The 16,931-nt window shown below is 37.2% G+C and overlaps 3 protein-coding genes across 3 annotated transcripts in view; 2 read left to right on the forward strand and 1 right to left on the reverse strand.

Moving 5' to 3' along the window:
• Positions 1–16,191, forward strand: part of LOC142352035 (small ribosomal subunit protein uS11-like) — a 211,574-nt gene extending 195,383 nt beyond the window's left edge. Inside the window, exons 2-4 of the mRNA XM_075404377.1 lie at positions 12,576–12,766; positions 13,189–13,393; positions 15,895–16,191. Of these exons, the coding sequence (XP_075260492.1) occupies positions 12,587–12,766; positions 13,189–13,393; positions 15,895–15,962 (453 nt within the window). The 5' untranslated portion in view covers positions 12,576–12,586 and the 3' untranslated portion in view covers positions 15,963–16,191. The remainder of the gene's footprint in view (positions 1–12,575; positions 12,767–13,188; positions 13,394–15,894) is intronic.
• The window catches only part of LOC142352034 (uncharacterized), a 309,880-nt gene that overhangs the window by 277,057 nt on the left and 15,892 nt on the right, over positions 1–16,931 (reverse strand). The gene's annotated exons all lie outside the window — the stretch shown is intronic.
• Positions 8,334–10,439, forward strand: LOC142351462 (protein lifeguard 1-like). Its single transcript, XM_075403488.1, has 2 exons — positions 8,334–9,258; positions 9,417–10,439. The coding sequence occupies exon 2, from the start codon at positions 9,431–9,433 to the stop codon at positions 10,313–10,315; it is 885 nt and encodes a 294-aa protein (XP_075259603.1). The 5' UTR covers positions 8,334–9,258; positions 9,417–9,430; the 3' UTR covers positions 10,316–10,439.

A 16,931-nucleotide genomic window follows, 5' to 3' on the forward strand; every position in this document is an offset into this window, starting at 1 on the left:
ATTTTTAGGTGCTTAGAGGTTGATGATTGCTGAGGTTTTCGGTTCTAATAGAGAAATGCCCTATTTACTGAATTTATAGCCTAACCATTCAATTTGAGTTGCCAAAGTGGCATCTTGGGAGATTAGTTGGACGGTTAACATTGTTCAGATTTTTTTAGACATTGATAAACTAACTGTAGATGTTTCTCTTTCAATAAACTCAACAAGGAACTATGCAGTTTAGTTTCAAAAGTGAAGGACCAATCCTATAAAAAACTTCACCTGATTGATTTAAAGTCGAGTTTCAAAAAAATCATGACTTTATATACACAGATGGCCTCCATCCCTCTGAAAACAGTGTTAAGGTTATTGTAAAATCTCTTTGCAACAACCTGATAATTCTAAATGTTTAATTAAGCAACCCTGCTACGTCACTTCGAGGGAAACAGAATAGACAAGCAATAGGAGCTAGCCAAAATGAAGATTTTCGCTTTTTTAATGAAATGTCTGATAACATACCTTTTGGTTAAGTCCCTCCTTTTGTTAAAAACGTGCTTGATGCTTTTGTAAATTATCATAACAGCCTTGCAAAAAACAATATCATTTGTGAAGATAGTGTCACGGGTTAGCTGGAATCCAACCTAGTTGACTCAAACAAAAACTTGTTGAGATTACTTTTTTTTTGGTGACGCGGAGTCAAATCCAGGACCCATAGTTTCTTACAATTTTATTTTACCAATAACAAAGAAAATGTTCTGAAATTATTTAAGTTTTCCTCTGGAACGTAGTGCTCGGAAGTATTGTGCGGACGAAAAACTATGTGAAACTTGGTTAACTGCAAATGATTGATCTAAGCTTCGAAACGAACGTTTTAAACAATACTCATGCTTTGTCACGGAAAGACCGCTTTCAGAAAGATAAAGAGAGAGGCATAGGTGCGGCCCTATTGTTTCTTAAGATACTAGCACCAAAAAAGACCTGATTTAAAGATGTTTGACGAAAACGTGTTTGAATCAGTTTGGGTTGAAAGTAAAAAACTTTCAAAAAATATCGAAAAATGCTTATCAACCTAACGCACAAACCCTCAAAACAACGCCAAGAAAAAAATTTAGACAAATTTTCATACAACTTAGACTACGCTCTTGGACAATGCAACCCCGCACATGTACTGTTTGGCTTTAACCTCAATTGTTTAAAAAAAATTGAGAAAAACAAATTGCAAAGCAACATAACTTCTTATGGTCTACAGATTTTTGACGTACATTAAACCACAAGACTAGCAAAAAATGAGAATCACTCATTGATTACAAATTGACCGAAAGTATAGAAGAAAACAGAAAATAAGATTTAGATACGAAATTGAAATCAGATGAATTAGCATCTTTTGCTGTAAATGCTATCAAATTGATAAAGTTCACAGCGGAAATAATATAATGTTTTGACAAAAAAAAGTACATTGCAAAAAATTTTTTTGAGAGCCTGTCGTTTTCCCCGTGGCACTTCAATTATCAATGCAAGGATGTTCTCGTAATGTTTACAATAATGATCTCAATTGTTAGCAATGCACTTCAAACTCACGCTTCAATTGTAAAAAAAATATTCGAAATCGCAAACACAAGAAAATGCAGAAAACTGATTGGTTTGACGAAGAATGTAAAACAAAAATGCGAAAAAAATGCACTTAAGACATATCAGATGAACAAAACGCCTACCAATTGGTATTTTTATATCAAAAGGCGACAGTCTCTATCAAACCTAAAAAATGATAAAGACGGAACATTCAAGGCATTGTTTTGAGCCTCTGGACACTGAAATAAACAGTTGGGTTCTATTTACTCAATTACAGGTAAGCGAAATAATTTTACTGCTGTACATCCGCTGCAAACTTTGTTTAAAGACTTACTAACTAACACATTTGAATTAACGGAGTTTCTTATTTTTTTGTCTAACGTTGGTGGTTTTTTAAGGTAAAAGAATATACAACGATACACCCACAAAACATAATCTAAGCAAACATACCTAACCGTTCATTTTTCAGCTTGTTACAGAAAAAAAATTTCATGATGTGGTCAGGGATTTGAGTTCCAACAAGCCATTGGGTCCTTGTACGGTTCCTGCCTGGGCTATTAAAGTTGGTCAAACAATAAATGTACCTCATCTTACTTACATTCCCAACAAATAAATAAACAAAAATATATTTCAAGACGGCATTAAAAAATTGGAAATCAGCCCTATCTACAAAAAAATTTTCCCATTGGATGCGACCAACTATCGCCCAAGATCAATCTGAAATGAATTGGAGTGAATCCTACACCAACAAATAACGAATCAAATAAAAAAGTGATTTTATGAATTGGCTTCAATTTGTTTGTCGAAAAAAGTTTCCAAAGCCGACGCTTTGTTATTTTTCATAGAATCAGTTCGTAAAATTATTGACTCAAACAATATTATCCAAAGTGCACTTTTGGAACTTTTAAAGGCATTTGATTCCATATCTTCTGATATTCTAAAAGAAAACCTACAAATAATTGGCTTTGATAGCGAGGCACAGAACCTTATGAAAAGGTTTCTTTCCAACAGACTTCAACGTCTAAAATTAGATTCAAATTGCTCCAACTGGATGAAAGTTGTCAGAGTTGTACTGCAAAGAACCCTATTAGGGCCCCTCTTGTTCAATTTAAATAAAAAAATTTCTCTACAGCTATTGATTTTAATGCAACAATGATACAGTATGCTGATGATTGCCTAGTTTTTGCTTCTAACAAGGATGAAAAGATAGAAAAAATATTCCTCGAATTCATTATACATATTTTAGCAAAAAACTTCAGAGAACATCTTTGAATTTGAAATCTTGAAAAAAAGAGTTCATTTGTTTCGGGAATTAAAAATGATCCAAGAATCAAAATACCAAACAAAATATCAGAAGATAACAAAGTAGTCAAAAAGTTTTTTTTTAATGTAGGAATGACAATTGATAGCAAGCTCAGTTGCATGAATCATGTTAAACAAACGTTAAAGAAGATTAATCAGGGGATAACTATAAGGGATAACTAAAGACACATTTGAAGCACAACTACCTAAATCAAGGTAGGAGATTTGACTTCATTCAATTGATTTGTCACAGTTGTTTTGTCAATTATTCCGCCGTATTTTTTTAGCATAATAAAAAACCTATGATGACATCTCTAGAAAAGCAGCTGAAATTGGGTCCTATAAAGTTGTTCTTCCTTTCAAATTGCAAATCGTCACAGCCCTTAGGAATTAAAACAGGTGATCGGGATTAAACAGAAAATTGATCAATTTTCTTTTTTCATCTCAGAAAATATATCAGACAAGAAAAGAAATAAAAGCATTTAATTTTGGTCTTAATTTCCTTGAATGAGTAGATTTTAGTGATTTGCATTTTTTTTTGGCTTTTCATTTTAACTTTTTGTGTTCTTTATAACCTTTACTTTTGATTTTAAGTTCCTGGAATAAGTGGATTTAAGTGATTTCGGTTTTATTTTCTGCCTTTTCATTTTAGTATTTTGTATTCTTTATAACCTGACGATGAACTCAGAGTTCGAAAACGTTCGTCAGAAATTTTTAATTGACGATCCTTTTTCAAATCCATACGACACAGATTTTCCCAAGTGCAATTTCTCCATTAATGAACGTAATCAAAAAATAAATATTCCATGACCATAGCCTAACCTCTTTTCTGGACAAGTGTTTTTTCCATGCTACGACAAAAAATTAGAATTCACTACAAAATCAGTTCAGAGATTTCAAAACTAGAAACAGTGTATTAAAAAAAAATTGTTAATGAAGCACTACGAAGAGAAAATTTTTGATAGAATGAATACTTCTGAATGTCTTTCTCGGCGTGAGTATTGACTTGTTTAATCTTTAAAACCTCACTGTGGATATTTGCGACAACTTTTTTTAACGTAATTTTGTTATGTATTTTTTTAATTGTAAACTTTACCGTTAAAAGCGTCCCGCTTCAAGAATTACAGTGCTAAACAATAAAGTGTCTTCTTTTTTTATCTCAATTTTTACAAGGCAACGACTGAAAAACTTTGAAACTCTGATGAGCAATTCTAGAAAACCTATGAAAGATTATATTGTCTAGGTCTTAAATTTTATAAAATGAAATTTCGAGACAAAATTTTGGCCTACTGTATTTTGGTTTCAGTATTTGCTGAAAAAAGTCTATGAAAAACGTAAATTTGTGTAAATTTTTGATAAAAGGATTTGCTGAATAGTAGCATTGGTTGGAATGGATAAATGTCCAGGTGTGAAATCTATTGGTATTGTTGAAGTATTACGTCACATCAACGGACGCCTAATCGTCGACTGCATCAGGCAAGATCTAACATCCCTTGGTGGAAACATGCAGCTGTGTCTGGGCCAGAATTTTGGCGTAATACATGCCATACATTCGCTTCTCCACAGTTTTGATGATCAAGAAAACAAAGCAATTCTACTAATTGATGCCAAAAAGCATTTAACCTGCTCAATAGACAAACCGCATTAGAGAACGTGAAAGAATTATGCACATCATTGCATGTTGCTATACAAAATTTCAATAGCCATCCGTCTCATCTCTACATCTGTAAGTTGACCAATCTATCTAACGAAGGTACAACACAAGGCGATCCCCTAGCGATGGCTATGTATGAAATCCAATCCTACCCCTAATAACAATACCTCACAATGACTCATTGACACAAAAATGGTATGCTGATGATGATAACGTCGTCGGTAAATTGAAAGATATCAGGGCGCTCTTCGATAAGCTAACTCAGCTTGGTCCCCAGTACCAATATCTTGTCAATCCTCTGAAGTGTCAGGTGATAATTAAGCCAGGAGGCGAGCGCAAAGCGTCAACTGTGTTTGCAGGCACAAATGTGGAAATCACCCACGATGCTCGAGTCCTGGGATCAGTTATCGGGAGCTCTGAGGCCAGTTAAAATTTACTGAACGATTCAGAAATTAAATACGCAAAAAGTTTGGACAGAATTGGTCAATTTGCTCCAACGTCTCTCCAGAATGCCTATGCAATTTTGACGAAGGGGGTTCAACAACAGTTGAGCTTCCCTTCGCGTACAACAACCCTCATGGACGGGGTTCTGGAAAAGGTGGAGGAGCAGTTTGGCCCAGTCATAAAGAACATCGTCGGCAAAGAAATAATCCAATCCAAGAGCAAAGAGAATTTTTTCTTTCCCTCTCAGAATTGGTGAGCTTAATGTCGCCCTCCTAAAAAATTTTCATAAAAATTTTGAGCAATCAATTGAACTTTCAGGTCCCTTGGCGTCATTCAATACTGATCCATTCGAAATTCAACAATGTGAATTAAAAGGAACCAAGATCAGTCTAAGACAGAATGAAAGCAGACATGCAACGTGAATTCATCCCGAATCGAGAACAATCTACCAGAAGTGAAGTATACCATCCAACTGGCCTCAGATAAAGGAGCATCTAGCTGGTTTAAGGCGCTTCCGTTATCAAAACATGGTTTTGACCTCACCAAGACTGAGTTTCGTAATGAAGTAGCAATTCAATACACCTGGGAAGCAAAGATCATGCCAGTCATATGCCCAGGCGGGAAATAATTAGCCTCACCCATGCCCTACATTGCGCCAATGGTGGGTATACGAACCTACAACACAATTAAATCAGAGAAGTGTTTGCAAACCTGATGGATGACGTTTGCCAAGATGTCCAGATAGAGCCAAAACTTCAGTCACTCGATGAAGAAATTTTCTCGAGCAATTCCACCATTACTGATGATGACGTTCGACTGGACTTCAAGGCAAGCGGTCCGAGGGGCTACCGCTTTAATCGCACTTTCTTCGATGTGACGATTTTCAACCCTCACGCGAAGAGCAGCCCTAAGACCAAAAAAGATGCATACAAATATTACGAGAGCATCAAGCGAAATAAGTACGAAGAGCGAATCTGCAAAACTGAACACAGCAGCTTCAACGCACTGGTTTTTGCTTGCTCGGGCGGTGCTGGGCCATCAGCATCGCGCGTTATGAAACAACTCGCAACCAAGATCAGCAAAAACGCGGAGAGCCGTACGCCGACACTATGAGCTATATACGAACGAAAATCAGCTTCGCAATTCTGAGGAGCTGTGTTCTCTGCTTGATGGGATGTCTCGCCCTCAAGCGTCGTTTTCTCAGTGAGACTTCAATTAGCGCCGTCGTGGAGGAGGGAAGGCTGCACTGTGTGTTTGGCTGCTTAATTTTTTCCTTTGATTTAAAAAAAAGATTGTCAATGTAAAATTTTCTTACGAAGGATTTCGAGCTCTGAGTTCATCGTCAGGCTATAATTAATACAAAATGCTAAAATGAAAAGCCAGAAAATAAAATGCAATTCACTAAAATCAATCATTCAATCATTCGATTTGATGTAGCCGATGCATATCGACATGTTTTTTTTAAAAAAAAACCTACATATATTGCTTTAAACTTACATTGGTTTTGTACAAACGTAAAATCGAAATTTTCGTTTCGTAACGTGTCTTTGGAGTTGGATTTTCATCTTCAAACTAAGCTTTCAGTGTCAATTCTCGTGTTCGGCGTTCGTCGCGCCTGTTGATGGCTAGTTTCAGTGTTCTTATATAGAGCGCCTCTAGTGTCATTAACTTAGATTGGTTGCTGCATTGGTATAAAATCGTCCACTGGAAAGCTGTTTTATAAGCGTTGAACTCGATTGCATTTACTCCCATCGGTTAGTCCGCCTTGGCATGCTCTGCAACCCTTGTGGTAATATGTCGGCATGTCTGCCCTACATAGATGGATTTGCATCCATTACAAGTGAGTTCATAAACCAGTGGGATTTCAGATCTTCATCAAAGCTAGACTTGAGGCTAGGTAAACAGCTCTTAAGTTTCCGAGTGGTGAAAAACGTCTGTACAAGATGAATTTTGTTCAACTTTTTTAAAAATTCATTAGAGATGTTGCCTCTGTACTTTTATACAAATTGTTGCTTCTCACTATTTTCCTGTTGTTTTACAGCTACACCCGTTTTATATCTACGTCCCTTTCTTTGTTCTTTCATTCGCAGCTGGTTAATTGCATCCTTGACAATATTCCCTGCCCAGTGCCTAGTATATTGATTACCATCCCAAATTTCTTAATTTTTTGTCAATGCTTCATGGAACGCTTTCCAATTGCTGGTGGCTCGGAAGAGGCGGTTAATTGTTCCCTGTATTATGCTTTTCTTATGTTGTAGGGGTGCACAGCTACGACAGTTAAAAATTGTTCCAGTATCATGGTTTTTGATACCATGTGCAAAAAATGTTCCCCTCCGGTTGTACGTTAATATACATTTTCAAAAATGGCAAACTGTTTTTATCATCTGTTGTTTATTTTTGCACTTTTGGTAATGCTCTATCTAAAGGTGTTTCTCTGATGTTTTTTAGTACCATTTTGCTGCCGCTTAAAACGCTTAAAGACGGCAATTTCCTTGATTTTTTCCTTTGCTTATTCCTTGATATTCCATTTTTATTTTAATCCTGCCATACCACTTCCCTATGTGTGACATATATATAAATAGGTGCTTTCCTCTCGACTTGTTTGTTATTTTTGTGACTGGGCCGTCTTTACACTGTCTGGAAGGGAACAGCTTGGAGTGCAGCATCCGGCAAAGTGCTACTCATCATCCCTTATTTTCCGACCTACATCCATCGTTGCGGGATGATGTACACGGTCCTTTTTTTATTAATTGGTTGGAGTGGTATTTACTTTTTGTGAACATTTGCGGAAATACTTTTCTTAATGGCAATTTTAAAAAAGAACAATGGAGCACAGAAACGAGCATTTATGGTTTTTGGTTTAGCGAATCCTTGTTTAGCGGACAAGAGTCCAAGGCCCATCTGAGTCTCGGACAGAGGCTTCCGCACAATTGAGCCAAGGACAAGCGAAGACAGTTATTTGTGCCGAGGGTCTCGGAAAAAACAAATTTGATTAAATTAGTCACGGTCAGATGGTTAAAAAATTAGTTTGTTCGGGCATAGAGCCCTGATCAGCCTGGGTTTTGCTTTTTCATTTCTTTCGTCGACATCTCAGCGTAGCTGAAATAAGTCTATAAACTGTATTAGCTATCCTAATTTAACTCGTCTTAGAATAACTAAATCACCTTATAAATTATTCTTAGATCACCTGCAAATCGTGATAAAAATCATCTTATATACAAGTACTCAGAACTAAACAAACGCACTTGGAGACTACTATGCAGATGTGGAAACTGCAACTTAATGAGCAAAATTAGACTAAAACTTATACTAAACTTTCAATGGACGAAAAGTGGGTACAAAAAAACCCTAGAGATGAGCTCTAAATTCATATCTACTACTGCTACTACTTTCTCGTTACTACTAAAGCTATCTTTATTTATTTATGGTGCTTTGATGTTTGACTACTGTCAGAATTTGTACATGTGTAGGAGTTGACTTGCCGCCCAAGTTGAGCAACTACCCTATAAGGAGAGAGCTTTCTCTTAATTGACGGTTTTTCTTAGAATAACTAAAACATGAGTCACCATAAATTGTCTCCGCATATTAAAAACCTGTCATTTTTTTAATTCCCCATTTCAATATGGGGAATAAAATTTCGTTTAATTTTTTCATCATTTTGGTGCTCCAGACAAATTAGATCACAAGCCAAAGTATCCCTGGTCTTGTACCCAGCACTTGGTCGTAGGTGCCCTCATGTCATCGGGGCACTTATGCCTATTTCCCACGGACGACTAAGGTTCAAACATATATTTATGAACTCTAAATTGAACAAGCTCTATTATCAGTGAAACAATAAGAGGACTAACAATTACTATCAATGCTGACAAGTTGTCGACGGACTTCTGATTTTGAAGTATTTAACACAACACCTCTTGGTTGCTCTAAAATGGATTGGCTTAGTTTGTTACTTACTGATGGAGATCAATGAAAAAGTGAGTGAGTCGTGTAAGTTAATTAGCTGTACCCAAATTAAAATTTGAATCTGCTGTATCGATTCGACAAACTGTGTTCAAGTTCTTAAACCGAGAGAAAATTGTGAGCACGGAAGTTCGCACTTTGCAACCGTTTAATTTCTCAACGCACAAGGGAAAACATTTAGAGCTCTCGGAAACAGTCGCGGGTTCGAAGGAGCTCCTCCAAAGTGCTTGTTCAAGCTGGAAGCTCGACGGATAAAGAAGACAGATGGGCATCACCAATAGCGTACTCTCTTCCTAACAAATTGAACAAGGACAGAAGACAAACCGCTCCTGAGGCTTCGTGTGTGTTAGGTATAATTTTATCTGGAGCTATCTAGGTTTTCAGTATGTTGCATTGAGTACAATTAATGGCCAAGGCAAATTTGATGTCCCGAAGGTAAATTAACTCTGCATATTTTACGATAAAAACAGATGATCGACCAAAATTGAATGACAAACTTTAAATTTAGAAACTGAAAGCGCGATGGAAACCAATGGCAACAACGACACTAAGCCTGAAGAGTCGAGGCCCAATAGACCAAACCGATCATCGGCGCCAAACCAGGTGGTTGCTTTTGGGCGAGATTTAGAGTCGGGTGAAGAACCACCTCCGTACCCTATCGACACGAAGCCAAAAAAGCGGCGATGTGGTCGGTGTGGCCAACCCGGAGATGAAAATGGGAAACGCGATTTATTTAACAGCGATTTCAACGAGCGGAAAATTCGACAAAGATTTGTTCGAAAGGTTTACCTGACCTTAACATGGCAGTTGATCCTAACAAGTGGAATCGTTTGTACATTCATGTTTGTCAAGCCAATCAAGGAATTCTTCATAGAATATTGGTGGATGAGTTTTGTCTTCCTAGGATGCATGATGATCTTTTATCTGATATTAATGTGTGCCAAAAAAGTCCGGAGAAAGTTTCCTGCAAATCTGATTTTGCTTATCATCTTTACTCTGCTATTCGGCAGTTTCCTTGGAGTTATAGCGTGCTCAGAAGATACAGACATTGTTCTGTTTGCTCTTGGTATCACTGTTGTGGTTGTGATAGCAGTTTCGCTTTTTGCATGTCAAGCTAAAGTAGATTTCACTTCATGGATCGGAGTTATGTTTGTAATCAGCTTAGTGTTTTTCGCATTCGGTATCCTAATGATATTTTTCTACAATCGGATTTTAACGATAGTTTATGGCTGCATTGGTGCTCTAATTTTTACAGTTTATCTGGCAATTGACACGCAGATTGTGATGGGTGGAAAACGGTACGAATTAAATGAAGAAGATTGGATCCAGGGAGCCATCATATTGTATATGGATATCTGTTATATATTTATGTACATAATGATCGCAGCTGGGGCGATTAAAGGCTAATTGTTACTGTAGAGATCTGAAATTATCAGCACAGGAATGTGAATGAAAAGAGTAACAACCAAGGTAATGAACAAGTCGATAACTGAGGTACTAAGACATATCAAATTAAAAATCCTTGAGGACAGCTATGATCTTGTTAGCGGAGAGTTTGAAATTTGAATGGGGTTAGTTGAATTAATGGATCTCATAGTTACACAAAGTCCATCAAAGAAATCTAATCTATCTTTTTCTGAGTATTCTATCTAGGAAACGACCGGGGAAACCTCACTTTATTTAATGTAATTCTCATAAAAGCTGTTTTTTTTTAAGAAATAAATTGACTTAGAGAGCTTACCTTGCTGTCTGCAAGGTAAGCGTGAGTAAATTCTCAAGTTTTGTTTTGCTACTGGTAAAGCCTTTTGGCAAAAATTCATTTTTCTCAATCCATTTATGTACTCGTGGGGTTAAAAGTTCTCGGGGCTCTGTTTTCAAATTCAAGATGACACATCTGCTAGAAATTGAAAATTATTGAAGTTTCTCGCTAAATGCAATTACTGAACGATTTTGATTGTGATGAACCCATTTAGGGGTGTATTGTAAGGAAATATTGGTAAATGTGACAAGGTGTAAAAGATGCATTATTTTATTATCCGGCAATCCGTTTGCTATGTTTGGATTTTTTAATCATGTTTTTACACCCTACAACTATTTTTTTAGTTAAATTCAACTAATATTTAAGGTGGACTGGTAAGAAATAGCTGATTAAGAGAACTTTCATTTCTGTTAGCATGATGTTGTAGCTGTCGCACAGCGCAGCAATTCGCGGGAAATTTTGGCGGGATACAGGTGCTTATTGCCGTTTTTAACTGGTACCCTAGATTGCGTTTGGGATCTATTCTGTTTCGGCCCCCAGAGTTTTTTATGACCCCCAGTTACAAATTATATGTTGTTAAATAGCATTTAACTATGTAAGAAAATAGCACGTGTTCCTGGGGGTCATAAAAAGTTTATGCTCACTAAGCTGGGGGGGGGGGGGGGGTTGGGTTTCGAAACAGAATAGATCCTGCATTTGTATCATAATAATAATAGGTATCTTAGTAGAAGGCTTTTATCATGATAGAAATGTGACGCTGGAAAGATTTTTAGACTCAAGTTTAACTTCTTTTTTGGCGTTGAAAACGATTTTTTTCAAATCTCATTTTTTCACAAAATATGGTTGCATTTTCAATTTCTCTCAAACTGACCTGTAACGGAAAACCGATTGAAAAAGTCGATTCCTTCACTTACCTGGGCAGCAACCTTCAACTTGATGGTGATGTATCCCACGAAGTCCGAACCCGTCTTGGCAAGGCGACAGGCCGCCTTAAACAGCTCGACAAGCTTTGGAAACAAAGATCAATTCCACCGAGAATCAAAGCTAAAGTCTACAAAGCATGTTTCCAAAGCGTACTGCTGTACGGATGTAAATCCTGGCCCGTAAAGATCTCTGACACTCGCCGCCTTGATTCCTTCAACCGAAGAAGCCTCACCAAACTCGGTGTAGCAGCGGAAGACATCAGTACCACAATACAAAAGCGAAGGCTGACATGGTTGGGACACACTTTACGTATGGATCCAGACATGATACCGAACGCTAGCCTCGAATTTTAGAAAGCTGACAATTGGACGCGACCCCCCGGAGGAACGAAGGATACATGGAGGCGCTTAGTGAAGAAAGAGCTCCAATCCTTCCTGAAACCCCTCAAAATGACTCACAAGAAATGGGAGTCTTGCTGGTTCGATATCGCCAAGGAGACCGCACAGAATCGGCGTCAGTGGAGAGCCATCGTGAGAGACGTTCATATGGCGGGCAATGGGCAGTAATGCTCGTAATGCCCTACAAGAGACATTAGTCCTCTAGGTCTTTTTATGCGATTTTTCGTACTACCGATTTTTCGTCATCGTTTTTTGTTTGACCAGCGACTTCTGTGGTTGTAAACCTGAGGGCACTAAGTAGCTGAGCAGTTTTTAAAATCCTTACTAGTCTCTAAGTAGGCGCTTCACCAAAATTACTGAATATGGATAACGTCATAGTATAAAGGACAATATACTGCTGTGTGAGCGTAAATTAACATTTTAAAGCGCAATTATCATGTTTCGATAACCTATGCTTATATCCTCCATCATGTTGGGAAAATAATTCCCAGTTTAGAAACACTGATAAATTTGTCCCTGCCGTCTAATGAAAACAACAACTGTTATAGCAGGTTAGTAACCAAAACCTTGATGTCAAATTCTTTTCAGATCTTGATCATGCCTACCAAAAAGGTTGTGAAGAAGCAGGATGAGCCAGTGTTCCTGGGTCCTCAGGTAGCAGAGGGTGAGAACGTGTTCGGAGTAGCACACATCTTTGCGAGTTTCAACGACACTTTTGTACACGTCACTGATCTGTCAGGAAGGGAGACATTCGCACGTGTCACTGGTGGTATGAAGGTAAGAAAGATGCGGGCGGCAAAATTTGACTGTCAAAAAGTTAATGAGCGGTTTAATTCAATCAGCGCATCTCTAACATTCATTTAAACGTATGGAACCTGGATCTACGAGGTACTAGATTCGTGTTGAGGGTCTTGTGATGTGGAAATAGATCTAAATTGCGAAAACTTTGGTTTTTGTTTTGATATTTTATTCTCATTTTTCTGCCCAACAATTGTGACTTAAATTAGTCAATTCGATAGAATGCGTTTCGGGTAATGTAGTGATTATGAAGCAAACAAACTCATGTGGGTGCATGTGACGATTTTGCTTCCTAGAGCTAAAACCGGTACATCAATAACCATTGTGGAAATATTTTCGAACTTGGGAATCATGCTCTAAAGCGGGCATTTTTCCTCAAATTTGCTGGTATGTTGGTATAGGTGAAAGCGGACAGAGATGAGGCATCACCTTACGCAGCCATGTTGGCAGCACAAGACGTGGCCGCCCTGATCAAAGAGAGAGGAATCACGGCTGTGCATGTGAAGATTAGGGCCACTGGGGGAGTCAGAACAAAGACCCCTGGACCAGGAGCCCAAAGTGCACTAAGGGCGCTGGCCAGATCTGGAATCAAAATAGGCAGAATTGGTTAGTTGACGGAAAGTATACTGAGCTTTAAAATTTGTTGATTTTTACTGGCGACTTCTGCTAAGATCAATTGGAGTGAAACAACAGTATGTATCCAGAAGAAAGCCCACCAGCTATGTTAATTCCTCCAATCACAATTTTTTGTTCTTACCTGAACAAAGTGGGGAGAGCAAAAGCAAATTGTAAAAGAGGCCTACTTTTTGTTGTGAAGAAAAGAAACGGACACCTATAATTGATTAATTAGGTTCCACTTCTTTTCGCCCCTATTCATTTAACCCCCTATCATTTAACCCCGATTTATTCACCCCTCTATCATTTAACCCCTCTATCACTTCACCCCTCTATCATTTCAACCCGCCAATTAGCAGTCGACATTAAAGACATAATTTGTCATAATTAAGCGGATAAATTAATCCCACGTTCGGTATTAAGAGGCCTACTTCTTGTTGTGAAGAAAAGAAAGGGACACCTATAATTGATTAATTAGGTTCCACTTCTTTTCACCCCTATTCATTTAACCCCCTATCATTTAACCCCGATTTATTCACCCCTCTATCATTTAACCCCTCTATCACTTGACCCCTCTATCATTTCAACCCGCCAATTAGCAGTGGACATTAAAGACATGTTTTGTCATAATTAAGCGGATAAATTAATCCCACGTTCGGTTGTGATAGTTTCATATCAAGTCCCATGGGCCGCTGAGGCATGGCTATGGCCCGCGAGGCATGGCCAAATGATTATATTGCTATGATGAATTTGATAATCTTCATTTTATAGAAAGATAAAAATCGGGGTGAAATGATAGAGGGAAGATAGAGGGGTTAAATGATACAGGGGTGATTAAATCGGGGTTAAATGAATAGGGGTGATAAAGTGGGACACCGATTAATTAAACTGCTAATCTGTTGTGTTGAGCACTTAAGTCATGATAAGTAGTTAATTGAAATTCCTAAATTACAGCAACGCAGTAATTGTTTCCACAAATCATTTTTATGCATAGTACAAATGTACTGGAAGTCTTGTCCATTGTAAAAACTTTGAAAAACTCTAAGTCAAGTGGTTTTGATCAATCAAATCACTAACATGGTTCTTCGGTCATGTTTACCTGTAATAGTTGAACCGCTAGTTGACATATTCAATGATTGCATAAAGAGCCATACTTCTTCCGCAGAGCTTTAAAATTGGAAAAGTGTTGGCACTTCATAAAAAAGTGAACACGGATGCCCCCGAAAACTATAGACCAATAAGTTTGCTTCCAACCATTAGCAAAATTTTCGAAAAATTTTTTTTACGAAAGAATGGCTGACTTCATCTCCAAAAACATTCTCTTTTCTTGTAGACAATTTGGTTTTCGCTCAAAAAGATCATGTATTCATGCCGTAGCTGAAATAACTGAAAATATAAGATTGTCTATGAATAACAAAAACCCTTGCGCATCAGTTTTCCTTGATATAACAAAAGCTTTTGATACCATTGATCACTCACTATTACTCAACAAACTAGAAATTTTTGGTTTTTTTAGGGGCCATTTTAAAAAGCTTATTCAGTCCTACCTCAACAACCGCCAACAATGTTTTCTTACAGTCCAAAACCTGTGAGATAAAAAATATTAAAAATGGTGTCCCACAGGGCTCTGTGCTAGGCCCACTCCTCTTCTTAATATTTGTAAATGATCTGCCAACAAATATGTGAAAATCGGAAATCACATTGTTTGCTGACGATATCAACATACTTTGTGGTGAAAAAGATATTGAAAAAAATTTAAAGATAGCATTACGGAGGCGATATTATGGTTCAATGAAAATAAATTCTAAGAAATCTCAGTTGATATATTTTGGTAAAGACTTAGGGCTTAATTTGAACCCAATTTTACCAGATTGTAAACTACAAGAATCTGTAAAATATTTAGGTATAACTCTTGATAGAAAACTGAATTTTGACTTTCATATTCAACAAACTGTGAAAAAATTAAACAGCATCTGCGGTGTTTTCTATAGAATTCGCGACTATTATCCAATTTAAAAATTGATACAGTTTTAAAGTTTTTGCTAAGCCCGTGATCTCTTACGGTCTATTGGTTTATGCCTGCACAAACAAAAAGAGACTAACAAAAATTGATATATGCCGACGAAAAATTTTGCGAGCCATCTTCTATCGAAAGCGGACAGATAGCCTTCAACATTACTACAGAAAACACAAAATACTCACTGTTTTTGACTTATACTTTCTTGAACTTCTGAAGGAAACTGTTGAAGAAATTGCAAAGAGATCCTTGATTTAATGTTGGCCTTGGTTTAATTTTAGCGTACTCGTTTTATGCATTTGGAACGGGATTGAAAGAAGACACCAACCTGTTAAGATCCTCAAAGTTTTAAACATTCAAAAAGACATGATCGAAAGGAAGTTGGTATGTTCAATATCCTGTTTTTTAAGTCTTCGCAGCGTATCAAATTTGCGCATTGGACTATGTTGTTTGAAAGAAATCCCTGTTATTTCAGAGGACGTTACCCCTATTCCCACCGATTCGACAAGGAGGAAGAACGGACGAAGAGGCCGAAGGTTGTAGACACAAATCTACTCAACCTACCAACTATAGATTCAGTCCTCAACACTTGTTGCTCAATGTCACCTGTTACAATTGGAACGGACTACACGTCATGGAGACTACGTAATAAATACTTCGGTGGATTGAATTGAAATTTTTTGAAGAGATTTCTACGTGGATTCTCTAATGTTGTAAAGAGCGTGTAATTGAGTGATGAGATCTAACCTGAAATTGAAGTTTTGGGAACATCTTTCAATTGAGTATTGCTAGGCTTGCCTTCCTAATTGCGTTTGTGGAAGACGTTGACAGCATAAGTTGGAGGAATATTTTATTATTGCTCTGCCGAGGGTTTAAATTCTCATAGTTCGGAAAGCAGGGAGTATCGGTAATGTTTGTTCCATATCGTTCCAACACATCAATAAAAATTGAAATAAATATAAAAGAAGCCTCTTCGGATTTGTGAATTCAACATAGTTATGCACTTGCATAAAAACATAGTAAAGAATAGAAGCATTCTCCTTAAAAAAACGAGGTGTGAAACTTGTTTTAAAAATTAGAAGTCAATTTGTAGATTTTTTTCTCTCATCCATCGTCTACCTACCTTCCCGTTTGAGCAAATTTTTATTTGGAAGTCTCGAAGAAAAGTTTGAATAGCAGTCTCGAATAAACTTCCAATTTATTCTAAGTAAATGCAGGTGCCAGTCTGAAGAAATTTCTCGTTTTCACATTTTGCTAAATTTTTCAAATTAACAAATATCATTTGAAATTAGTAATTGTGATTTTGAGCGAATCCGTTGACCAAAGTTTGAAAACGTAAAATGAAAATTCAAGAGGGAGGACGTACGACTGTGAGTCATTTTGATTGATTAGATCAAGTTGTGCGATGAAAACGAAGTACAAGAGAAGGGAACATTCTCTCTATGTGTTATATAAATCTCAACGCGAAAAGTTAGATGAATCTTTTCCCTTTTAACTTAAAAATTGTGTCGT

This window comes from Convolutriloba macropyga, chromosome 13 (genome assembly GCF_964194025.1).
Source record: "Convolutriloba macropyga chromosome 13, txConMacr16.3, whole genome shotgun sequence".
Lineage (NCBI taxonomy): Eukaryota > Metazoa > Xenacoelomorpha > Acoela > Convolutidae > Convolutriloba > Convolutriloba macropyga.